Source organism: Catharus ustulatus, chromosome 2 (assembly GCF_009819885.2).
Source record: "Catharus ustulatus isolate bCatUst1 chromosome 2, bCatUst1.pri.v2, whole genome shotgun sequence".
NCBI classification, from domain to species: Eukaryota; Metazoa; Chordata; class Aves; order Passeriformes; family Turdidae; genus Catharus; species Catharus ustulatus.
The window spans coordinates 49,641,502-49,668,524 of record NC_046222.1 but is presented as its reverse complement, the minus strand read 5'-3'; the positions used below and the strand labels follow the sequence as shown (position 1 = coordinate 49,668,524).

The 27,023-nt window shown below is 35.9% G+C and overlaps 1 protein-coding gene across 4 annotated transcripts in view; it reads right to left on the bottom strand.

The window, feature by feature from the left end:
• The window catches only part of LOC116992888 (tumor necrosis factor receptor superfamily member 19-like), a 57,662-nt gene that overhangs the window by 11,454 nt on the left and 19,185 nt on the right, over positions 1 to 27,023 (bottom strand). For all 4 annotated transcript variants that reach the window (XM_033052988.2, XM_033052989.2, XM_033052992.2 and 1 more), the window contains 2 exons: positions 23,369 to 23,547; positions 20,635 to 20,720 (listed from right to left, as the gene is read on the bottom strand). In XM_033052988.2, coding sequence (XP_032908879.1) covers positions 20,635 to 20,720; positions 23,369 to 23,547 — 265 coding nt within the window. The remainder of the gene's footprint in view (positions 1 to 20,634; positions 20,721 to 23,368; positions 23,548 to 27,023) is intronic.

Genomic DNA, 27,023 nt, shown 5'->3' with positions numbered 1-27,023 from the left:
TGGCAACATTGAAAATTTTTTTACCCATCTAGCTATTTAAGATTTATTTGGTTGATTTTTTTTCACTTGAGAAAGCAATTTTCTATTCCTGAGAATGCCTACCACTCATCTTCACCTTCAAAGAACTTTTTGGAATAGCTGCTCTGAGCAGTCCATTGTAGTCTAGCTCTAATTATAATGATAGTGATCTTCCCTGCAGAGACCAACATTTCAGAAGTGGATTGCTATTGTAGTAGTGGCCCGTTGGGCATTGCTGAACTCTGCTTTCAGTGTTACTCAGACATGTATGCATTTTCATAAACTCTTTCTTTTCACAGACTTAATGGTCCCACTTCAGTAAAGCAAGGAGTTGCATTTTAAATTTAAACTTGTACTTACATCTATTAGATGATTACATGATTAAATTTAAATATGCAATTAAACACTTTGTGAACTAGATGAGATACATTCAGTAGGAGGGAGGAGGTGCACACTTTTTTCTGATTCTGGAAAGCATGTGCATATTACCCATATTTTATTTAAGAAACTGATTTTCTTTTATAAGTCTTAGTTCTAACATATTCTGAAAATGTTCTAATGTTGAAAAACTCAAACTGTCTCCTGCATAATTTTGAGCAGTAAGCCTAAATACACATTCTTTCCTTAATTAACCAATATTATATTATAATGGCAGTATATGCAAAGGTGTGGTCCTTAAAAGCAAGTTTCTGTTAATTCAAGACAGTTAAACAGCAGTAACTCAGCTAATATGGAACATACGAATCCCAGCTGTATCACTAAAATTTCTGCCTATAAACAGAATAGCTGAATTTTCAGCCTATTATACCAAACAACAAGAGGCAGGGCAAAATGTAAAAATACTTCCTTTGTCACTGATTTAATGTTTATTCATTTATTTTATCTCTTTTTTTTTTTTTTTTTTTTTTTTAAAGAACCATGATTAATTACAGTCACTACTGGACTCAGCAAACCTAAAAGAAAGCTTTTTGTGGTAGATCAACCATGTGAAAACAGAACTTAGAACACTATGTTTCTTCTATGGATACAGGATACAGGAAATATATACTAGCTAGTTAAGTTGAGGGGAATAAAATGTGGAATATTATGTTTGGGTTTCTTTCTTAACGTGTCAAGTAAATGCTAACCTGGAGAGAGTTTTCTCAAAGTAACTGAACTAATCCAAACTCCTCTTCAAAAGCAGTAACGTGGTAACATTGGACAGAGTGCCATCTGTTGAAATCAGGATTGGAAGTAAGATGCAAAGGTTAAAATGTTGTTAATTCCAGGAATATGGGTATTCCTGGTCGACAGGGGAAAGGAATATTTGCTTATTACAAAAATTGTTTGCCCATTACCTTTATGTTGAATGGCCCAACTCAGTGGTATCAACCTTAATTTGACAAGAATTAAAGGCTCAGACATACCCTCAAGTTATGTAATTTAACAAGTTACTGCCTGTCAGCTGAACTGCAGTGGCTATTTGTAAGTGCACTCTTGATCCGCAGACAAGACAAGCCAGTGTAAGGCAATGTGGCTCACTTTGAAATTCCTTCATTTTGGGAAAAAAAAAAGAAAAAAGAAATAAAAGTAAAGATGTTTATATTAATTTAAAAATGGGAAGGCAGTATGTTTATCTAGCCCCAAATAAGCAAAAGGATGTATTATATATCCTTAGAGATTATATATTACATGTGTAAAATGTGTATACATCGATAAAATACATATGTTTTATACACTACTGAGCATTAATATAAATGAAAAGCAAGCTTCCCCTAATATATCTTTAAGTCTTTACAAAGCAGCAGATTGTCTCCCTTCTCGTGATCTTTCAAGTAGGAGGTAAGAAACTTTATTAAACATTACTGTTGGAGACTGTGGTAAACAGTGGGGACAGAGTCTCCCGACATCTGTAAAAAGCCTTTTGCATGCACGGCCTACACCCAAAAGTTCTTTGTGTCAAACCACATTTTTCAAATGTGCTCCAAGTGCTGACTATAAAGGCTTTAGTTAATGGCCCACAATTTTTTTTCTTTTTTTTTTGTTTTATTTTGCTGGTTTTGTTATTTTAAAAATAAATGTACCAAAAAGCCCTAGGGGAGAAAATGACTATTCAAGTATTTGTCCATTGTTTGGAAATCCTGAGAAATAAGCTTATAAATTAAAATCTTTGAAATTTGATTTATTCATTTCCAAGACCATTTCTCTTGCACTGTGTATTTTCACAAACTCCAGCTGCTGACAGCCTTTTATGTTTAAAATGGTAAAACAATTGCACTATGTATGTGAATTTAAAATATATATGAACTCCACAGTACTGGGTACACACCACAATGTCTGTAAGGCATAGCCAATCTCTGCTACACATTTTTTCTTTTAGCAGTTCAGAGATGTAAAATCTTGGTATTACCATGGTGATCTAAATTGAACCACTATAGGAGCACAAAAGCAGCATTGTTTCATACACAAAACTTCCAACTTGGAGAATTGTCTAGCTATGTGAAAATAGAAGGCCATGAGAGTAATGGCTCAGATCACTGCTACCCTCAAATAACCTGAAAAAACCTAAGAAGAAGAAAAGAAAACAGAGGAAGTGGGATAAAATCTGTGTCACCATTGAACTACACCTTCTACCCCCCAACCAGTTGGTTATCAATAAGAAAAGACAGATCTTTCCTCCATAAACAGGAAATACACAGTGTGATCTCATGGCATCAAGTCTACGTTGATGCTAGTGACGATGGCGTTATCAACAATCACCTTTCTGACTTTTGCTTTATAAGCCAACTTTATATCTCTGACAGTTGAGGGTGGGCAGCACTTATTTTTTTGAAAATGCAACTTCTTTTTTAGGTGTTTCTGTGTGTTAAATCAATGTCCCATAGAGCTTATATCAGAACATATAAGATTGCTATATACAGCAGAAAAATCAGTTTTCTTACAGCACCTCCAACTTGTACTTTTAACCACATTCTTTGCCAGACATATTCTGTGAAAAAGAACATTCTGTTTTAGGCTATTCTCTTGTTGAAATCCAACAGAGAATGCATCCATCCCACACAGGCTATGAAAACTGTTTCATCTTTTCAACTGAAAATGTAAGCAGGAAATATTTTTTTGTATTGTACTTTGTATTCTGTGTGTGCAGTCCCATTTAATCTCTAGGATTACCCAGTTAGAGAACAAAAATGTCCCTGTACATAATTTGAATCAATTTGGTTTGTTTATGCCGTTTTCTCCTCTATTCAGTCTTCAGTTTGCAGTACACTCTCTATTGCCCTCAGTCCCAAAACACTTACAACAAGACACTGCCCACATAGGCAGAGGAGGAGTTTGCCTTGCTGAAAAGCAAGCCATGTTCATGGGCAGCTGCTGCCATCACCCATTTGCTAAGGGAGGAGAGGGGGGCCATGAGCCCTTCAGAATCTACCTGAATATTCACTAGTTAAATGACAATGGCATGCAGGTAAATAGAAGAATAAGCATATCTGAAGTTTGTCTCTTTCTCTCTCAACAGAGAGCAACCCACATTCATTAATCAAAACTGCAATTAAACATTGTGAATCCCATGCATACAGGTTACAGATCTGTTCCAAAAGATTCAAACAAGCTCTTATAGATGTTGTGTGTTGAGGTTGCAGACTGGTGCATGGATTGGTTTGGAGTAGGTTGAAATATGACAGTGTGGAAAGCTCTGTCCTGTAACCATGACAGAGGGCTGGTAGAGCAGCTAATCCTGCCTTTAGGCAGGGAACATATATATGCCCTTCCACATATATCTCCATGTATTTTTTTGTAAAAATCCCAGTAAAGCAAGAAATGAAAAGTAAATAAAAGAGTTTTTGTCCCTCTCTGATTCAACAAGAAGTAATTTCTAGCACTTCACTTTCTAGCACTTCGCTTTCTATCCCAAATATTTCCCTCCTTATCCTGTTTCAGCTGTGGCAACATCCAGGGAGTAAAGCAAAAGATTTCATAATGATTGCAAGCCTGTGTCCTAAGTTTTCTGACACAAATTTCCATAAACATCACAAATAGCCTATGCAATACATTTTCAAGAGCTGTGGTTTTTGTCCTTGCTATAAAAAAGCTTTGTAAAGGTAATAGCACTCAGCTACATCACTTCTGTTTGCAAGCTGCTCTGTCATCAGAATAACAGAGTCTACTGTGATAAATTCCATTCATAAATTATCTAACATTTAGAAAATAGTGATTGTATATTCAAAACCAGATATATCGATAAGTGGTGCATTAAGAAAAACTACTCTATTTGAATATCAAATTAGGTTTAAGAATAATTTCCTTATGTTGTTCAAAAAGCAACTTCTTGAATTGGCCAAATAACTTATCTAGCCCAGACAGCTGGATGTTCCAGCAGCTACCAGAAAATTCAATAAAGTTTCAGTACCTTTCCCTTGTTGCCTCCTGGCCTAAAATTAAAATCTGAAATAACTGGGAAAAGAAAATGAAATCCAGATAGTTAGAAACATCTTCACTTTTCAAACTCTCTGTAATGGACTAATATTTTTTGTTACCAAATATGAAAAATATAAATGCTAAAGAAATTCTTCCAAGTATTAGAAATCCCATGCAGAAAGAGCCCAGTTATTAGATATGACTAATAAAAGATCAATACTCAAAGAGATCTGGAAATGCACGTGTGTGTGCATGTGTGTTCAACACTGGACAATTTATTACATTAAATTTTGAAAAGGTTATTTCCAAATTGAGAGAATATACAAGAAACAAAATACAAAAAACCCACAACTTTCAGGTTGCAGATAATGCACAGTCATCTAAAAATCAATGCACATAAAATATTGATGCCATTGTATTTTAGTAGCTGTTTTGAAAAGTGACAAAGGGACAAGACTTAAGTATGCAAAAGTTAAGCTGTAAAATTTGTAATTTTAAAATCCAATTCTATCTGGAAAGCTAGGGGACTGTATTAGGTCACATATTTCCTACACAGAGTGAAGAAAAGGTTAAATACAGAATAGATTCTAAATACCTGTCATGTGAGTAACACATTTCCTTACGTCACCAAGCTCAGCCTATAGATACAGAAGGAAAATGTACTTTGCTCTTCCCTTAAATTACTCAGAGGCAAGATGAGCTTTCACTTCGCTTGTTCTCTGTGGAGAACAAAAATCTATGCTCTTATATTAAAACTAATAGACAAATCACAAGCATTGCTTGTAATGTCTTTCAGATGCACCTGTTGAAAAAGGAGGTAGTGATGGGGTTTCTGCCTTCTGAGAAAGATTAAGAGCTCTTTACCAAGAAGTACAAAATGAAGACTCTTCTACCACCTTCATGGAGATTGTTTTAGCCACCAGGCTAGAAACTGAGCTTGGTAAAAGCTTATTTCTTTGCTGCAGTTGAATTTGCACAGTTGTAAAGTTTTGGCAGAAGTAGTAAGGACTCCTCTTTGCACAGCTGACAGTCACGTGATGTAGACTGGAACAAAATTAAATAAACTAGACGTAGGCTTGCTCAGCACTTATGTTTTTGATGTTTACAATTATGTTTATATATCACTAAGTTACCTTAAATTCTCCACACTAGGCACATGTTGGGGGGGAGAAATAAGTCTGCACTAGGGACTACAAAAAGTATGTTTATGTAATTAAGACATTTTCATAATACACTACACTGAGCTGAATTACAATTCTGAATTAGGTTTAAGAGTTGCATAACCAACACTATTAGTATATTTTAAGTTTTTAAGTTTACAATCTCAGGATCTTTTAAAACACTTTTTTGGGGGGTAAGTAATATGAAATACATGGGAGTAAATATAATTTTCAGAATTCTGTATCATAAAGGTTAAGACCTTTAGAAATTGGCCATGCATCCCCAGCTTGTTGTATTACTGCAGATATCATAAATGTTGTGATTTACTGCAAAGAAGTTACCTACAGTGCATCAGTGTGCATGCACATGCAAACTGTATTACAAATGATACACCTGTAGCTTTGAAATTGGAAATAACAATAGCTTATGAAAAGCAGTTATTAATTCACCACTTAAAGCTGCAGGGATAAAGTCAAGTTACACAGAACAAAAGACTGCTATATACAAGATCCTTGCTTCGTTATATTACTTAACCTGAAATATAGCATCTCCCCTCTTTAACAGAAGTCAGTAAGAATTAGCCATAGAAAACAGAAGACATTCTGAAAGGCTATCTCTGAAAAGTGATGCTCTGCAAGTGAGTTTCAGTTTGTTAACAGATGTTAAACATTTTACACCACTTCCATTGAGAGATAAAAGTCAGTCACAACTGCAAAATCTGTAACAACTTCTTTACAGAAGGTAAAGAAGTTCAGGTGGCAGAACCCCAGAAAAGTCCGGCAGAATTTAATATCTCACATTCTGCATAGGATATAAAATTGTGTGTAGCAAATAAAGAGAGACTTATAGAGTTACAGGTTTTGCCTATCCTGTGCTTTAAATGAACGAAGGCCCAGTGGGGAACAATATGCAGCAATGTAAATAACTCTGGATTAGAGTAAGTATACACAAGGAAATCTCATTATAGTTGCAGGCCTTGATTCTGGCATATTCTAACTCTAGCAAGTTCTCTTAGAATATGGGCTTTGGTTTGTAAGAGACATTTTATCAAAAATAAGAGAAATATTTTTCTAAATTTTTTAATTTGTGTTTTTATTTATATAGCAGGAGTGAAAAAAAATACAATCTTAAAAGTAATTTTCCTCTTTAAAATTAATTAAAAAGAAAAAAGAGTAAGATCAAGTTTTAGGGAGTCAGACACCATCATTCAATGTTGAATTGCAGTTTTCGTCTAACCTCATATTAGCATCTAAGTGAGATTCAAAACTATAGAAGTCTGAAGGTCTGAAGAAAAAGCCAGAGCTAGTCACCTTAGGCTCTCTTTCTAAAGCAAAGCCAGGAATAGGATTTCCTGAGAAGTAATTATTATGAAAAGGCTTGAAAGGATGCTTAGTGTTAGTCACTGAGGCTTACCTTATCTGGCTTGCCTAAACTCTTGAGGTATCTAATTCTCACCCCTGATTGGGAGTTTGACAACTTCAGTGCTAAGCATTAACTTTACATGCCCAAATTAGGGTGCATTAATTCCATCTTAAATTTCCACATGTAGACAGGGTAACTATAAATCACATTCAGTAATGGGCACATAGAATCATACCACTGGACTGAAATGAAACTTTTCTAAAACTGGTGGACACAACCCTTTAGTTAAAAAAGCTCGAACAAAGAGCTCATGTTTTTAGGAAACAGTCACAGATTGTACCTCAAAGGCACATGTCACTGCCCAAAATAACATGTGAGATTTTTCTATGATCTTTGTAAGAGAGGAGTTTGGCAGTACACTGCCTTAGCACAAGTGAACCAGTAAGAGTGAGAATGTGTGAGGTCTATCACCCAAAAAATTAAAGGTGAGCAAAGTAGAGGACAATTCCAAGAATACAAGTGATCTATAGGAACATTAGGCCCTTCTTCTATAAAGCTGCTCCCAGCTCATAAGGTGTTGGTTTATAATTAATCATTACTGCTAAGGTCCTTGTGTCTTGTTATGAGGTATTGCATTTTATCCTACTTCCAATACATTCCAGTCCTCCAGGTAATTCCAGTCCTCTGGTGTGGCATTTCAGTGCTCTTTTGCTTGACAATGATTTTCTTAATAAAGAGTCGGCAGTATGGAAAGTTTGAGCCTAGATGGATTCCACATTTTCTACTCTATTTTCTTAAAACCAAGAAATTTAAGTGGAACACAGCCAGAGAATTTTGTAGCTTAGAAACTTAGAATCATAGAATCCTTAGAAGCCAAAAAAACCCTGAAGATTTAATCAATAAGTACCTACCAGCACTAAGGAGAATAAAATCCCCAACACACTACTGTGCACTTGTTTGGCAGTATTTTATATTCACAGTCACAGATTGGACTCTGTACCTCAAGTCACAGTAGTCAGCATGGATTTATACCAGAGGTACCAAAACTCAGTGCTTCTGAAGTGGTGCTAATGGAACCATTCCCTGTGTGATTATGAGAGTTAAATTCGAACCAGTATTTTCAGTCTGCATGCATCTTAAAAGCACGTTATTACATTAATATATTTAAAACAGCTTAATGCTTCTGTAATTAGAAATTGTTTTAAAAATACTGAAAAAGCAGTAACCATCACTTATTTTTTTCAGATTACCTCTAAAAACAATAAAGCAAAAGTTTATTTAAAAAAAAAGTTTTTCAACTTTACTGCAATGGATGCAGTCCTGGAATAATTTTGAATAACCTAATGGTCAAGTTAAATAGGAACCTTGCAAATCCATTCCATACAGAAAATAGATAATTGCTTATAGCCACTGCAAGCCTGGGCTGAAAGGCTACCCACATTAGTAAGTGCACATAAGGAAAAAACCATAGGAAATAGTACTTATTCACTACAGGTCACAGATTAGTCCCTTCTCTGTAACTCAGGAATTTCAAGTTCACTTTAATCTAGTGTAATTGAGCTAACCAGCTCTTACATTAAAAAGTAATGATTAAGTTAAATTTCTTGCAGACTTTCTGTACCTAAAACAAACATTCAGTATGCCTCTGGCAAAGAAGGATACTAATTATAGGATTGACTCATAAGATGAAAGGTTGCACAAGTTACTACTAGAAACTGAAGTATGGTAAGCTGCTTTGAAAAAACACATTGAAATTCTCATACTCTGCAGTTGGGAATTTAATGTTTTAACTGACTTAACAATGTCAAAAAACAAAACTAAATATGCTTGTAAAATGCTTCTTCATATTTTACATGAACAAGCTAGAAGTGAATACAGTGATTACTTCATTCTATAATAAGGATTTTTTTTGATATAATGAAGTGAGCTCTATGGTGAATTTTTATTACATGAAACATGCAAAATTAGGTATTTTTGGTCATTCTTAGCTTTCTTTTGTTGTAAAAAACATGGTCTTGCAGTGGGTATTTGAGGATTCATTGCTTGACTTCACTCTTAATGCAACATTTCATTCCTTAATTTAACAGGAATCATGAAAGAAACACATCTCCAAGGCTTCAGACATCTCTGGGGAAGAATGTGCAAGTTCAAAAGTAGTTTTGCATTTCCAGCTGCAGCTTTCACTGGGATTAACAGAGAGAGCTGCCAGCTGTGAGTTAGAACGAAGATACCAAATAAGCCCTGTTTGTTGTCATGAAGTGATCAAATAAAACCTTCTGAACACCAGATGGGCACTGCTCCCGTGAACTCCTATTATCAGCTGCATGAGCTTGTGATGTGAATTCATGAATGAAATTTGATTGAATTTATTTTAAAAATCACATGTTGACTTTTTAAATTTCATTTTAAGATATATACTTTCCATCATATTCTAGCAAGGAGCATGGAATGTATTTTCAAAGAACACTGTGGAATACTGTGCTCTCTCCAAGATACAGTAAATTCACGAATACAAGCCGCACTGAGTATAAGCCGCGTCTCTGGGTATTGGCAAATATTTCATTCTTTGTCCATAAATAAGCCGCACCTGAATATAAACTGCTCTGTAGTTCGCAGGGAGGACCCGCGTGCAACAAAGTTGCCAATTAGTAACAGAACCACGGCATGGCGGGGGGTTTACTGGCTCAACTAAGGCTGTGCAGGCTCGGCCCGCTAGGGGCTGCTGACGGGGCCAGGTGGCCCAGCCCGGCGCTGCCACTCGGGGCTGGCCGCCGCCTCTGGGTTTGCTCGCCCCTGCCCCGCTCGCGCCGCGGTGCCGGCCGGGCACGGAGCACCCCCTGCTCCCGCCATGGCGGCAGAGGGCAGGGGCAGAGCTCCCTCCCTCCTCCCCGAGCTGTGGCAATGGCGGCACAGGCTCCCCCCTCCTCCCAGGGCTGCGGCACTGGTAGCATGGGGTCCCCCCATCTCTCCCCCGGGCTGCGGCAGAGGAGGGAAGAAGAGAGCTCTCCCGCCTCTCTCCCCGCCCCCCGTGCTGCCTGCAGGGAGTCAGGGCAACAGAGTAACACTTTGTAACAACCGCGAAATGCCGGCTTTTACTGGCAGGTGCTTGGCTCGGCGCCCTGGCTGGCACATCTGGGGTTGTAATGTCAGAAAATTATTCACATATTAGCCGCCCCCGACTATTAGCCGCACTTCTGGGTTTCCACCAAAATTTTTGTCAAATTGCTGCGACTTGTATTCGTGAAATTACTGTACATTAGTACATGCTTTAGGAGATAAAAATGCATTACATATAATTAGTGCAATTCTCATGCTGAAACTGGACGGCGAAGGCCTCTCTGTGCAATTAATCTTGGTCAAGCATCACGTCAACTTAATCTACTTTAAATTTTGCTGGATTATGGCCATATATTTTTTATATTTCTAGAGATTATGAATAAGTACTGTTAAAAAAAGACATTTCTGTTCCTAATTTATTCTGTGATTTCCATCTGTATTATGGAACCACTTTTATCTGATCACTCTGAAATAACTTAATATTTATATTGCTAACATCTTACTAAGTAGGGACTGCTAATACTAATCTAGATTTTACATTAGAGTAGATGATTTTCTTAAAGTTTCAAACTTTAGTATTCAAATTTTTTTCTCCCCAATCATAATAAATGAACAGTTTCAAGAGGTTCAGAAATTATAATTTGATTTCCATTATTTTCTTTTCTATACGTTTTCTGTCATCAACAAATGTGGTAGGAATTTATGCCACAATCTTCTCATCTCAGTCTGTGCACTAATGTGGCTCTCTCTTCCCTAACTGAATTGCTTTTGTAAAATCTGAAAATTCTTTGTCTAAGATCTCTGTTACTCTGTCAGCACAGACAGAAATTAGTTGCCATGGTCAAAAGGATTAAAAAGGGATAAATGACAATAGTATGGATATGCTGTGTTCCCCTAGGAAAGCAAACTGAAAAACCCCACAATTCTATTCTTATCATGTATCTTAAAAAGTTTACAATAACGCTTAAATTTACAATTCTGAAATTATTTTTAGCAGCCAAAAATGACAACTGTCACACCTATGGGCCACTGGCAACACTCACCACACTTCAAATACATTATAGTTAGAAGCAATGGAATGCAAATTCCCTTTTCTCAGAAATTTAGCCTTCAATGGCAAAGGAGGAAAAAGCAGTTTCCCTCTAAGAATACAAAACTGTCAGGAAGGAAAATTCTTGTACAGATCCAGAAACTGGTGTGATGCAGGCATTAAAGAAATGCTCCATGTCCTCCATAATAACCACCAAGTCCTCTGATAGGTGTCCAATCAACAAAGCCAACTCAGTTCTTAACTCAGAACTTAAAAGAGAGAGATGTAGAATGATAGGAGATGTTTGGCTGTGAGCAAGAAAGCCTTTTATAGCTGCAGAATGTATGTGGGAGACAATCATCACAAGTGTGGGACACAAGCTCTTCCAATTCTGGAAGAGAAAACCTTATGGCTGCATCCCATTTGTGGCACCTCACAAACCTGCACAAAGTAACAGCAGGAAAGAACTAGGCTTTCCCAGTTTGGTGTTTTAACTCTGTTGCAAGAGCTACAGCATTCCTTCATATATAAAAACTCCTCAGTATGGAACTTTTAATGTATATTTTGATCCAGAAGAATGTGTCACAATCCATCTCCCACAGCTCTAATTATAGAAAGCTGTGTGAAATCAATCTAACAAACCATGTTTTGTCAAAAAAAACCCCACATATTTTAATTGCAGTATATAGTTAAAGGAAAGGTTTAACAATTTCATTGGAAAATGACACACACAAAAGGGGGATTCAAAGCAAGTTCTCTAAAGCCTCCAGAAAGCAATACTACCAAGAGATATGCATTAAAATCCAAATTGTATTTGGTTTAGTACTTCTATTGCAAACTCTGTTACTGAACCATATCCTGGTCTTGCATACTTCACATAAATATTTTCTTTTATATCAAGGATATTTTGTCTTTTTATACAGAAAATATTTGCATTTCAGAAGTGTAAATACAATTATAATGAAAGAAAGACAAGAAGACAATACCTTTCTGAATTAAAAGGGGCTAAACCCACACCAATTAACAGAGTAGAATGTCTTCTACTGATTCTTTTGTGTAGATATATTCTCTGATGTAGAGGATTACTCATTATAGTGCATGAAGCAATGCATTAAACCTTTGCAGAGCCTGTACAGTAGATACAAGTAAGAGGTAAATATTCAGCTTTTTAAGCTTCCATTGGATGTTATCAACAGACCTCCTTTATGATTTGCTGGTCAGTCTCAATGCATCTGATAATACAAAAGTAGTGACAACCAAAACAGAGAAGTACCCATTATTTGAGATTAAAGAGTAGAATAATTGAAAAAGAAAGTCTGACCCAGTCACCTGTACTTTACACACGTAAAGCAGAAAGGAGGGAATAGAGTTGGGTCGATTAGTCAGATAATAATTTAAATGGAAATTCACTAATTTATAGTCTGAACTTTACTTCAAAAACACAACTCAAATTCTTAACTGTTTGAACAATTTCTATTCAAGAAAGGAACAGTCTTACTGGTACACTTTCTTTGGGATATCCAAACAGGAAACAGCAGATGTGCTTTCCCCCTCATTTTGAAAAGCTGTGAGTAGTAAATTAGACTCTATTATTTAACCATGACTGGGTTGCACTCAGAATGTGAACATTACAAAGTGTAATTATCTCAAAAAGCAATCTTAGAGCCATTGAGCTGTATTGCAACTTGCTAATTTGAGAAGGCATGAAACCAGGATCACAAATGAGCCTGGGCCCTGCAGTGCCAAGCACAGCAACACCTGGGCTGCATCTCAGTGCTGGGAACCCATTCAGGGAACACAGGAACACTCTTGTGATGGATGAACCAGAGTAACAACAGGGAGCCAACACATAGTCAGTACACATGACAAGGGAAGAATTCCAGACTCCAAGAAGTCACCAAGAAAAGGACTCCCAGACATTATCCCAACCTGCTCTGCAGTTTGCATCAGAAGGCACCACAGAACCCTGTTCAGAGACGAGCAACAGAGCAATTGGCTTGTAGATGCTGATGGCTTCTGACACGTAACTGCTCAGGGTTGCAAAAAGCTTTAGATGACCACTGAAGGGTACAGAGAAATGTGGAGGTATCTCCTTAAAGTCCAATTCCATTACCTCTTGGGTCAGCTGTGATAGAGAAAGGGGTCAGTATTGTCCAGTGACACACCTGTTCAGAGCATCCTGCCCAGTCCTGGCATATGTACTTCCTTCCAGGGCAATCAGGGCAAAACAGGTGAGTTACAAACCTTTTGGCCTAAACTAAAGCTGCAACATGTCCAAGACACCTGGACCCAGAATTAGTGGAATACTCCTGAAGACCAAAGGAAATGTAGGTCCTTTGGCTTTTAAATGCTTGCACAGTTAGGTGGCTGTCAAGCAGGACAGTTGTTGATGCAATTGTGGTGTTGGAATCCTCGGTCGATTTGAATATTTACACCTTACATACCTCTAGATACTTGACAGGGTTAATGTAACCTATACTAAGACACCCCTAAAGCATTCATTATTAGACTAGTTCTTTCAGTTTGCAGCTTAAATTGGGCTACTTGAAACACACCAGTGAAATAAAATTTCACTGTGTAAAGAAATCTTAAGTTAGACTTCAGGCAGCAGGCACAAAATAAGGACCCTGCTTATTGTCATTGTAAGAGCTTCAAAAAACAAGAAATTTCAAACACTCATTACTTGAGGTTACTGTGGACTTTCATAATAGGGCAGACAAGCTATGCTGAGTACTTCTACAGAGGTTACTAGTAAGTGGATCAATTAATTGGAAGAGCCCTCACACATACAGTTTTGCAGAATTAAGCTGTAATAGATGTGATTAGAAATCTTTCTGATAAAACTAAATTTCACTGTAAAAAATAAACAGAATGGTAGAGAACATTTAAGGATAGTGCAGTGAAGTGGGCAGGAGTTCAATGGTTTAAACTGATTGGATGCCCTGAGAGCTTCAGCTTCCAAATTTTGATTCCTTGGTTGTGTCTGGCTTACTTAACAGAAATTCTGTTGGGTTTGGGAGCTGCCTCTCCTCGCAATGTCATTTCAATTCATAAGCTGAATTTTCTTGGTTTGCTTAGGCTTGGATTTGTTGTTTGTTTTTTTGGGGTTTTTTTTTTGGTTTTGGTTTTTTTTTGCTTTTTTGTTGTTGTTGTTGTTGTTTTAAAAGGAGGAGACAGGATAGCAAATAGAAATGAAGGAAACACTTCTGATCATTTCTGTCTACTAACCATGATACATATGTAGTGGTAACAAGCTACATAATAAAATCCTTCCATACATACGGGCATAGAAACGAGAGGCACATGCAAGGAAAGTTGATGAGTCGGTGAAGTTTTAGAACATGATTAAACTGCGATGTATTTGAATTTCCTCTCCATTAAGTAATGCTTCAGAACTATTTTAACTCATTTTAGCAGTAATACTTCTGTTACTAAAATAAAGAAAAATCCATCCTCTCTTTTTTTGCAACTTTTTTTAGAAGAGGAACCCAACATATAAAGTAAATTCAGAACAGTAAGAAAAGGAGCTGTTTGACTCTTAAGTTATACATGCATCCCCATCTCAATTATCTAGGACAATGAATTGAAAGCATGTAGATTTCCTAGGTTAACTCTATGATGAAAAAATGTAATAAAGCTTTTTAAGACATTAATACAATTCTCATCTCTCTGAAACACTTTGTGGAATTTGTTTCAGACTTCCTGAAGATAAGTTACTCTACCATCAGGTCACATATAGAAAATACCAGACTGACTTCTATATTTTTACAGAAGTCTACATTTTGGTTTTGAAATAATGGGAAGGCAGTATCTCTGTAAGAAAACAGTACTGATATTTATAAGCCAAGGATGATATTATCTGTACTTAAATTAGCTGTCACTGCTTATGAATGTTGTGAAAGGTTTATACAATATTCCAGCTGCTTTCTATCAGTGTTCAAAATGGCAAAGAAGAATGTGAGAGGTGCTGTTAGGTAATCTCAAATCAGAACAAATACTGAAATAAAGAGGAGATACAGAACCAAATAATTAAGAATAATTTCACTTGTTATATACTTTCAGATGTCAGTTGCCTCCTGTGCATATAAGCAGTCTTCCTTCAAAGGCTGCTTTGCATTAGTAATAAGAAGTTTACTGTACAAAGCAACTAAATAAAATTACAGAAAAACTTAATTGATGGTAAAACATTATCTGGAGTCTAACAGCTTTAAAATCACAAAATTATGTAAACAGAAAGAAGAAAGTGACGCTAATAAACTAAAATTCCACTATATAAACAGTGGAACTAATGTGGAATTGAATGTCATCCAAAAATTACTCTCAAGTTAAAAATCTGTATTTATGTTTAATGAAATAATAAAAAAAGCTTCAGCAAAGCTGAGACAGTGGGATGTTTTTTTCTGTTTTACCAATATTCAAAGTATTTTACAGAATACACATGTAGCCAGCAAGCTTCCAGCTCTCCCCTTACAAAACAATGTAAGTTATAACCTTTCAGGCTGCAGTTTCTAGCTTTCTATCTGTTCTGGTGTTTAGTCCTTGCATACCCCCATTACAATCACATGAAAGTTTACAAAGTCACAGATCCTAATCTTTTTAATGTAAAGAAGTAGATTTATATGAAATCTTACTTTTCCTACACCATCTACTTTTAACACCACGAAGAAGGAAATAACACTGGATTTCGTCCCTTAAATAGTACTTTTCATTAGTGAAATAACATACCTTGTGGATTTGAAGAGTGAGACTCAGTTCTAGGATGCTTATATTTAGTTCCCAGAAAAAAATAATACTGTAAACATACAGTAAGCAACTAATAAAAAAAAATCTACACAAGAAAACTGTAAAGGAAGCTTTGCGATCAGTCTTAGGTAAGGCAGTCAAAATGTCATAGGAGTTCCTTAAAGGAGCAAAATTTAAAGCAGGTAAGATGGATGCCTCATAAAAATGTAGTGTTTTCATATTTAATGATCTTCTTTATGTATTTTGTCTCAACAAGTCTCTACTTTTATTCCTCACTTTAGTAAAAATTGTTTATTTTCTACTTTGAGACATTCTTTATAATTGAAATCAATATGGTTCATGGCAAAAAAAAAAAAAAAAGAAAAGCAATTTTAGACCTGAGTACCAGTTTATTTCAAATGCACATGATGTTACAATCAAACTTCAGATATGTCTACTGCTGTGACTTATTCAACAAACCATTTCTGCTTCAATGAAGCAAAGAATGTGTTTATTTCCTGGAACATGCAGAGGCTAGTTTCCCAAGCTCCACACAGAATGGGATCCCTCCCCCATCCTGTCCCCCCACAGCTTCCCATGCTCCTTGATCTATGCCATGAAGACAAGCAGAAATAGTCCTGGAGTAGGAAGAATTCATTTGGCTGGACAACCTGTGAAATTTTTCGTGGTGTAAAAAATCAGTATTTTTATAAATGTAACAGTGTGGTTACTAGAGGGGGGAAAAAAAGGACAAGTCTGTTCTTTTGGTGGCCATTTGGCTGTAAAATACTTTCTTGTGCCTAGGTGCTAATTTTCCCATTTCCTTGACTCTCACAATTTATTAAAAATTAACTGTTTGAACAGCCAAATTCTACACTGAATTTGCACAGAAAAGGGGAGCACCACTGATTTTAGATTGATACAGAGAGGAACAGTAATGTGGAAGTTCCTGGAACTGTTTTTTGCAACACATCTCAAGAAAGTTCCATGTCACAGGCTCTTCTACTTAGTAGAAAGCCTGTCCAGAAACTAAAGGATTCTTGTGACTCTGGGGCTTTTCTGCATTTTGAGTTGAACAATACAAATGGAACCACTTGTAAGAATAGCTGACATAATAATTCTCTTTCTTCAATTTTAATCTGCCATCTTCTTATGGCTGAAAGAAGTATGGTTTCTAATGGTGGGGGTTTTTTTGTTTATTTGCTAAGACAGACTAGCTGAAAACATAATACTTGTTCCAAGAAAGCAATGGTATCTTCAGAAAACCTGCTCATTACCTGAACCATTCCCACATCTCTCCTTAACTTGTGTCACCAGAAGTGTTTTAAGGTCAATGAGCTCATTAGATTTAAAAATAACATTAAGAATTATTGAAATTCTTTTTCTATCACAGACAGATTAATAATCTAGTTCACTGAGCTGCTTCAGTAACAGTTTAAGCATAACCATGGGAAAAGCAAAACAGTGGCCTGAACAGACAAGAGAGTGAACTCTAAAAATTTAAATTGGTACTAAGAAACAAGAATCACTGAACAATATCAATGTTACTGTTTCAACACTTTTGGACAGTGTATATTCCTTCTATTTCAGAATTTACATCTTTGATAAATTCTAATTCCACTCTAATTCCCAGTTCAAAGAATTCATATTCTGTCATTCAGATGAGAAAAAAAAATTATCTTCAGGTGAGAAAAATGTCTTCAGTTTACAAAGTGAGCATAAATCACAATCTTAAAAAAATGCTTTCATTTCTAATGTTTAGATGCTGAGCCTATACATAAGATTGGTATTTACAGTTTATTTACAAACTAATTAAAATATATCATTGTGTATTTAATTTTCTGACATTTTAAAAACACACATAAGTCATTGTGTCCCCCTTTAAAGTTTGCACAAAGGTGATAGCAATTCTCCTGGCCTCTAATATTCTCTTTACTTGTTCATTATAGAATCCTTTCAACTTTGCCTCTAGCAATTCACAAACTCATTTTTTCATGAGTAAATATTTAAACCAGATCTGTTTTAAAATGTCTACAGAAAGGAGATAAAAGCAAGTATTTAGATTTATAGCTAACTGGGTAATAATCAACTGCTACTAGAAAGAATTTGATCCATGTCTCAGCTTTAACATGTAGTCCTGGTAGGGGGCTGTGAGCCTTTGTGCCCTTATGGTAATGTTCCTAAGCAAACAAAAGATTGCCACACACCTTGGAGGACAATTAATTCTTTGAAACAGGACATTTAAACTTTTCCTTTTCATCTGTAACGTAAGAGCTAGCTGCACTAATATTTGACTTTCTGTTTCAGTGGAAAGAGAGAAGGATAAGAAAGGCAGAGAAACCAGAACTTAGCTCTCTGATCACTGAGAGCTTGTCCCACACGCTTAATGGTGTGTCTCCACTCAGCTTCAAGTAATGCAGTCTTAACTATCAAAATATATCCATTATTGAAATAGACCACTAGCATTTTCAGCATTACATGGAAAATGTTCCACACCATTATTTATGTATCCTTACAGAATCATGTTTTTCACTTGGACTTAAATTTCCCCCTATTTGATACTCAGTAAAACAAAAAAATACTTCAGTTCATTTAGCTACTGTTGTAGGAAAAACTTCCTAAGGTGCTTGAGGAAGGCATGTACACTTTCCAAAACTGAGGCAGCTGCTGCTAGAACCTGAAGAACCCACACACAAGTTCTGAACAAAAGCCTTCTGAAAACCACAGTGACATATGGCAACCTCACTTCATGGTAGGATTTCTGTTCTTTAGGACTTTAATGGGCAGTTAGTATGCAAATAAACATTTTAATGACTTAAAACCTTTTATTATTGCTCCTGTAAAAGCTAGAAATAATTCCCAATTCTCACAACTTTGCTGTTATCACTTCTGTTATTTAAGCAAAGGTGTTGTGCCAGCCATGAGAGTAGGGGGAAAAAAAAGTCTCTAATCTGGATTTACCACTGCAGCTTGTGCCAGAGAAAATGCTCTTTTCCATGGGGTTGCCTGTTGTCCACTTAAAATGAGTAATAGCTTCCTAATGGTTCAATTTAGGATCCAAGCTTAGGCTCAATTACAAAAGCCAATTCACTATAAACTAAGTAATCTGAGTTATTTCAGAAGACTTGGCAACTGTTCTTTCATCACCTTTTCAAAATAATATGTGACTTTGAAAAATATGAAATACACAAGTCACTAATTACAGTCAAAGAGGAATGATAAGGAAGATAATTTCTTCATCCCTGCCTTCGATTATGCTAGAGAACAGAATTCATATTTGAAGAGAGCACTTCCTTGGAAGAGAACAAACAAGAAAAGAGGGAAAAACACATAAAATGAATTTATGAGTTAGAGATCCTCCATTAGAACAAGGTTGTTGCACTTTACATTTCACTAACTTTTTTTGCAGATAAAAAAATAGTAAAAACAGATGAAGGGGAAAACACTGAATTTGCCACTTGAAGGAATTAAAATACATGCATATATGAAATGGTCTCTCTGTGTTCATACTCTGTCTAGAAATAACTTCTGCAACTTATTGAATTTAAGTGATTTACTGCAATAAGTTGAGATCAGCATTTCATTCTTGGCATCAAAACCAATACTGTTTGATATGAAGAACACTCTTTCTAAACATTCTAAGATATTGTCTAGACTACAAGAAAAGTTAAACATTTTTGAGTTTACTTTCTAAGTTTATGTTATACACGCGCATGAGTTACTGCTGCAAACATTAGAAATTATTTGACTTATTCCCTGATTTACTGGCTTTGAATGTTGCATTCTTTGAAAGTAAAAGTTTTTATAAATGTGGAAAACATTTGAAAATCTGGTTTTATAAGTTTATTATCCGAAAAGCACTAAAACTATGCTGGAAACAAAAGAAGAAAGTTTGGTTTATTTGAAAAAGACCATCTAAGCACTACATGAAATGCTGAAGAAGAATAATTATTTAATTGAAGTTACTACAATATAAAACTATTGAAAAGTATGGGTTTAATGCACAATAGTATACTTTTGGTTCTATTTTGTTTTTACACAATTTAAAAAAAAAGAAAGGATATTTATGAGAAACAGTGTGTATTTATTAAAGTAGCATAAAGTATTTCAGGAACCTGACAATCTATTCCTTCTATAAGCAAATGTTTCTGTTTAAACTGGGGAAAAAAACTGAACAGTTACAGAAACAAGTAAACCCAAGATTTTCCACATAATTATCTTGAATCGTATGTATTTTTCATTTTATGAAATAGACAGCCATAAACAAAAAACCCCACATTCTTTTCATTGAACTAAAAACATGATGCAATGTAGACCACCAACAGTCTTGGAAGAAGTGGTAACCAGGCTTCTGCTACAGAATAAAGAGGTTCTCTACTTTTGAAGAGATTCTAATTCTCTCATTGGTAAAAGAAAAATAGAGAAACCAATTACTTATTTCCTTTTAACAGTATACAAGAATATAAAGTTATTATCTATATTGTTCTCTCTCACTGTAACTTTAGTATAAAAGTTATTTTTAAAGGTATCAACGAATACTTTTTTGGGTGTCAGGGAAAGATATTACCCTACCTGACAGTTGGCAGAGGGTCTAGGAAGATTGCCTTCTTTTGGCATTAGCACAGAAATTAAAAGTTTATAAGACAAGATCAGAAGTGGAGTCAAGACTCCCTGACAATGTGGTGTGACAAGAATGTTTATTTGCAAGAGACTGCCTGTTTGTGGGAACTTCTCAATGATAGTACTGGACCTGCTGAAGTGTATGAACAAAATCATTTGCTGACAAGAAAATGAGTTTGAAAATGAGTTTGTAACTGTGAGAATGATTTTTTTTTTTGCCAGGCTTTAAAGTTAAAAGAGAAACACTCTAAAGGAAAACCAGAACTTACAGTGAGGCTCATAGGGAGGAGGAGGATCCCCACAAGGAACACATTCCATGTCTTGAAAGCCCCCAAGCTTAGTCTTCCTATAAAATCTAGAAGATAGAAGAATGTGAAAAAATGGTTAATGAAAACCAGTTACTACTCACAAAATTAATAAGGTGTTTTAACAAAATCGTCTATAATTGCAAGTTTTGCCAATCTGTGTCTCAATGCAAACAACCAGTAAATAGTAGAAAATAAAAGTAAACAAAAGTATGGTGGCTACTAATATTGCAAGACAGATCTAAAATAAACTGAGGAAAACTTGTAGATCTGTCAGTCCAAATGCATAGTCCTGATAATCTTATATTCACAGAAGAAATAAACAGTTCTGGAGATTTCCCACAGAAATCAATATCTCATTTTCCACACAGACCACAACATTCATGACACACATTAAGAACCTACCTTATGCAAGCTTAGTTATATGTCTAAAAAAGTAAAAGTGAAGTGATTGATCTATATATTACAAGGTGATCTGTATATTACAAGGTGATTATCACCTCTAAAAATATACAACAGGCTGGATATCAGTGACATTTTATTTAAAGACCCTTCAAGAACTTTATTACTGAGCTTATGTTTCTCCTGACTACAGTGACTGGCAAAACCCTACATTCCCAATCAGGGAACAAGAGTAGCACCAAAGGAAAGACCAGAACTTCAGAATGCTGTATTTCAAATTTTTATGTATGACATCCTCTAAAGAATTTACCTACAGCTCCTAATCAAGTAGGTCTGTCCGTCTTTCAACCATTCATTAGTACTAAGAGAGAACCAGCAGCAGTGGCCTGCTCAAGATGAGTACATGAATTGTTTTCTGTAGCAGTAATGGCACATTAAATAAAAGGTACTAACTCTACTGATGTTATATTCCTAGCACTGCAAATGCCGTTAAAGTACGAAGTTTTTATCAGCTAAAGCAAACAGCTTTCCAACTGCTCAAGAAACTCATGCCTTAACAATGTGAACAGAGACAGATCCATAGGCTGCAAGACCGAAGGGGTCACTGTGATCATTCACTCTGAACAAAATGTGTTAGCATTTGTTTTTAGCTGACATGCTTAATGTAGTGTTTTGAAGCTGAACAATAGAGAATGGCATGTTGGAAACCCAAGCGAAACAGAAATAAACAGAGGTAAAACATCAGCTAAACTATTTGATTAGGTAGCTGTATCCTCCATTCTCTTGGGCAGCATCTAAACCAAAGAACCAAAGGTATGAGAGGTGGTGTGTTCTATGGTTCTGCTTCCCAAAACATCCAGACCAGATGTCCCATGACTACTCTTGCCACGGCCATCACTCCCTCCCTCCTCCTGGTTTCAGCTTTGCTGCCAGAAAACTCAGGTTGAGGAAGCAACTCTCATTTTAAAACTTGCTCAACACACCTATTTAGGATGCATTCTGGACTAGAATACTGAGAAGCATTCCCAGGCCTTCCAGTTCAGCTTTACCCTTAATTCATGTCATAATGTGGCTTCTTTTTCATTTCTTTCTCATCTTCAAAAATTCAGCTTATATTGTTTGCTAATAGAAGAAGAAAATCATCTCCCTGCTGACAGCCAAGTAAGCCCTACGATACATATGAATTAATATGCCATAAGAGCATAAATCAATTCACCACATAGCTGCAAGCAGCACCAAAAGTGGTTTTGAGTAACATCTATAACGCCTGGGGCTGCATCTTCTTGTGCAGTGACTTAGGCTAAGATTAGTTACCAAACATTTGCTAAGTCTTTTAAATGAAGAGATTTCACCTCTGGCTTGAGAAGGAATAATGCCAGAAGCTTCAACAGTGTTCAGGTATTTGATAGTTTGTATTTAAAAAATTTAAAAAAATAAAATAAACCAGCTGAAATATAGATACTAAAAAAAATGTATGAACTTCTAAGCATGCTTGAAAATACACTCTGAAAATAAAAAGGCTGTTACAATTGTAAATCAGTTCTCATACACTACCCCTATTAAATCACCAGTTCAAAAAAGCAACAAAAATAACTTTTTACTAATTCATGGCAGGTGTTTATAATATTAGGACTTGGAAACCATGTAAAGAACAGCCTTTTAGAGATCTTAAGATTTAACACTACAAACAGATAAAATTAACAACGGAAGTTTGGGATGACAGGACAAAAAAGTAGGAACTGCTCTTGATTTACAAAAGCAGTTTTAGCAAACAATTCTTTCAGATTCATTTATGATTCTCAGCCAGGATCATGCTTTATGAATTTTTATAGAAGGAAGGGTGAAGGAGATTTCAGGCAGTAAACCATAGCCACTGCTTTTGACTGAAGAATATATGTGCATGAGAATTATTAGGCATTGACTTAAGGAGGGGAAAACATCCAAGCAAAGAATGTGATCATTTTTGAAGAAGGTACCTGTGTATGTTTCCAAATGTTTAATTCTTTATAACAATGAAGTAAGTCATCAGTAACACTGAGGTATTTTACTCGGGTGCTGTACAGACAATACTCTCACAGACCAAGTAGGTAATTATAAAACCATTCTTGTAGGTAATTACTACAGCAATTCAGAAATTACATGTTCAGATAATACAGTAAGGCCAAGATTAGAACATAGAACTTTCTTTCATGCATACACAATGGGTACCAACATTTATCCACAAAATATGAACAAGCAATTCTTCTGTCAATTAGGTTAGAATTTGTTCAAGTCTCATCTTCAGAAATGGTCTTACCCTGGTAAACAGTCCCCACATAGTGCATTGCTGGTGGCAGAACAGTTGGCCTTCTGAAACCGGTTAACCAAGGCACAATCCAGACAAGGCTTGCACTTCTGAAAGCCCCAGTCTTCCTTGAATCTGTTTGGCCTGCATGTCATGCACTGTGCATCCTCCCCATATCCAAAGCCGCATTCCTGTAGGGATTAACAAGCAACAGCGAGCTATTCAGTCACTGAAAGCGTGAACAAGAAGAGAATGCTGGGATAAAATGAAGACCTAGTGTAATTATTACTGAGAGTAGGTCTTTCTGGAGACAAAAGCCATCCTTTCAGCAAGTTCAAATGTGTCTTCCACTGCTAATAATCTCCCTTACTTCTATAAGTAATACTTAGTCATCCACTTTATTCATGAAACCTCGGTGTATTTGAATGATAAAGGGCTTCAAGGACTCCCACAGTTTCATTATTACTAGCTTATGGTAGAATTATTGAGCTGTCTGTTTTTTAATTAGGTCAGTCATGTGAAAGCGAAGAAACTGGGACAAGTGAAGTATAAAGGCACTTACTCAGTTACAAAAACAGCAAAGAAGCACTTTGATATTAAGGTTCATAGCTAAGGTGAACAAAGTTAATTGCCAAAGAGAGTGCACTGATCTTCAAAAGCTTAGGACTTCTGTTACCAAATAAACTGGAGCTGGTTAATGACCATCAGCTAGGCATGAAATGTTGCTTAGCCACTAAGAATCTCGAAAACTCAAGCCACTACAGTTCTAACAGTTCTCAAACTGCTGGAAAAGTTTAATAGATCTGCAAATCACAGGGAGGCACAATATTTTACTATACAAGCAATATTGTAACGCTTGGTTATTTCTCCCAAATTTAGCAGTTTAAAGGCATTATTTCCATTCATTTGCAAAAGGACGCCTAATACAACAGGACAAGCTGCAAAGATAAACACCAAGTCATATGTAATGGTTTGGGGACTGAATCTTATGAACTGATTACCAAAAGCTACCAATCAATTTCTTAGGAATTACCAATTTACTAGAAGCTGCTATTCCCTCTTATCATCCAAATATCCTGTCAATTTTGTTCAGTACTTCAGAGTTCTATTTGATGCATTAGAGATACACCCCAAAACCACAAGGGAAATACAACAAATTGCCAGAAAGAGCTTATTAGGAAAGGCATAATGTGGGGACCTTGTTCTCCAGCATGTATTTTCAGTGGAAGAGTAGGGCATCTTCCCAGTGGGAAAGCTGCAGGAAATCTTCAACCACGGTAACTTCAGAGAAGGTTTGCACCAGTTTGATGCATATAAACATGTATGAAGCACATGTTTGATGCATATAAACTACTTTTCCCAGTCACCAACCTAACCAAATCTGCTGCAATAAGAAAGTTTTTAAACTTTAGAAACACTCAGATTCTCCAAGATCCAGCACACTTGGATTCTCCAAGGCTTTGTGCTGGGACAACCTCTGTGATCAAGCTGGCCAATATGCATATTACAATGCCGCTAATCTTCAATGATAAAGTAACAATAAACAACTTCAGATGCATTTTACAAGACATTCTAAGAATTTTTAATTTTCCTTTATGTTAAGAATGAACCTTCCTCTGAAGAACAAGCCCTCAAGTACGCAGAAAATGAACAATTTATGAAAGCAACTGCAAAAATTGTCTTGTGTCTAGAGATCCACGAACTTAAACAACAATTTTTGGTTTTCTTTGCTTTCTTTTAGCTGAAATGTAGTTTATTACTACTGAGTATTTTTCAGATCAAGAAGCAGATATGCAAATCACAGCAGTTAATAACAACAACAAAAAACATCCTATAGTTTCATACACTGCACAGCATAGTGCTCCTGTGATACACTGGGACCATATTAAAGATAGTAGGCAAAAAGTTTTTAAAAAATAGAAAAAAAAAATTTTTCTTTTTTTGCTTTCTTCATATGTAGAACATTTTATACCATTTTATTTCAAATTGACAAGTTTCTACCAGGAATCAATGCCAAAGCCATGTCAGTTTTAGCTGTATCTTCCTGCATTAATTTTTACACTCCATTTCATTTCTGTAATTGTAAGACTGCATACGAAGCTACATGATTACCACCGGAGACTGGAACTAGACTAACTTGTGTTAGATTTTGCTCTCCCTAAGTCTAAATAAACTTTTTCATTGAATGTCATTAATCTCTAACATACTCTTTCTAAATACCTACCCTTTCTAGTTAGCTTATCCAAATACCAGTGTTATAGAATGTATTATACAACCCAGTTAAACCATATATATTTGGATCTTTTGATAAATCACTTGAAATCAGTCCCTCCTAAGTCCTATCAGACTTTCAAATATAAGGCTTGAATTAACTTATAATTAAGTTTTCCTTTCCAGACTACCTTTGAAGCTTTGGATCAAAAAACCAAGCAGGAAATAAAAGTTAGAATCAAATGCTTTCCCTCACTGGTCTGAACTACCAAAGCTGAGAAAGTTGTTTCTAGATCAGATCTGCTCTGCTATAGCTGGATGTACGGACACATCCTAGTGATCCTCTGCATCATGGAATGGTTTACTTTAAAGCTATAAAAATGGTGGATGCAATATAAAGAAATCTTCTGCCCAAGGAATTTACAGTCTCCCATCTTTTCAAAGATGACTTCTAAGCCCTTGCCAGGAATTCCACAGATACCAATTCATAACAACTGAAACTTTATGTATGTGCTTTTTATGTTCACATAATATTTGAGGTAGTTAACTGCCTGGCAGGTGCAAATAAATATTTAAGCTTTTAAACCAGGCAGAACTTCAAACAGATCTGTACTCATAATTAACCACATTCCCAAACTGAAGGATATGATTTAGATGATGGATACAAACCCTTTGAAATCTTGGACTTTATAATTTAGCAGTCCAGCAAAGATACAAACAATTGACTGTTCATCTTTTATCAGTACATGTGCAAAACTGATGTGCACCAGTTTTCTCAGTGTTCTATTTACAAAGCTGTCAAGTTATATGGCTGATGAGAACTGAATAGTTCCCAACTCCTCCTCACCCTTTCCACGCTCCCACTCTCAACGTTTAAAGATAGCTCATCTCCTCTAGCAATTGACCTTAGGACTGCAGAAAATAGAAAATTTGTAATATCAATTAGCTAGATTTCAAAAAAGTATTTTTTACTTTTGTGCCATAATAAAAAAGAGCACAAATATATACTGTATCTTTGCTGTTGCAAAGCTTTCTGTGAAGAACACTTAGCACACTCCTCCCTTTCCACTTTCCCTTTTCAATTAATGAGAACTTTCTCTCTCAAAAGATACACAGTGCAAGCCACAAAAACTGAAACACTGCTTTAGAAAACTGAATTCAAGCTAGTTACAAAGAATCTTCAAAATTCAAATGCACCTCAATATTCTTGATATCTATACAGCTTTCACAATCACAGTAATGTTCCATCTCTTCACCTTTAGCTTAAGTATCTCCAGAACAGTTCTGTTCAGAAGTGTTTCACTGAGGTATCCAGTGAGGTGACTGGTCAAGGCTGCCTAGGAATCTGTAGCAAACTAGTTAACCAAATGCATCATTTTGTTTCTGGTTAAAAATATTAAATGCACAGAATAATGCAGATATCTCTTCACGAATTACAAGGCCACTGTTAACATTT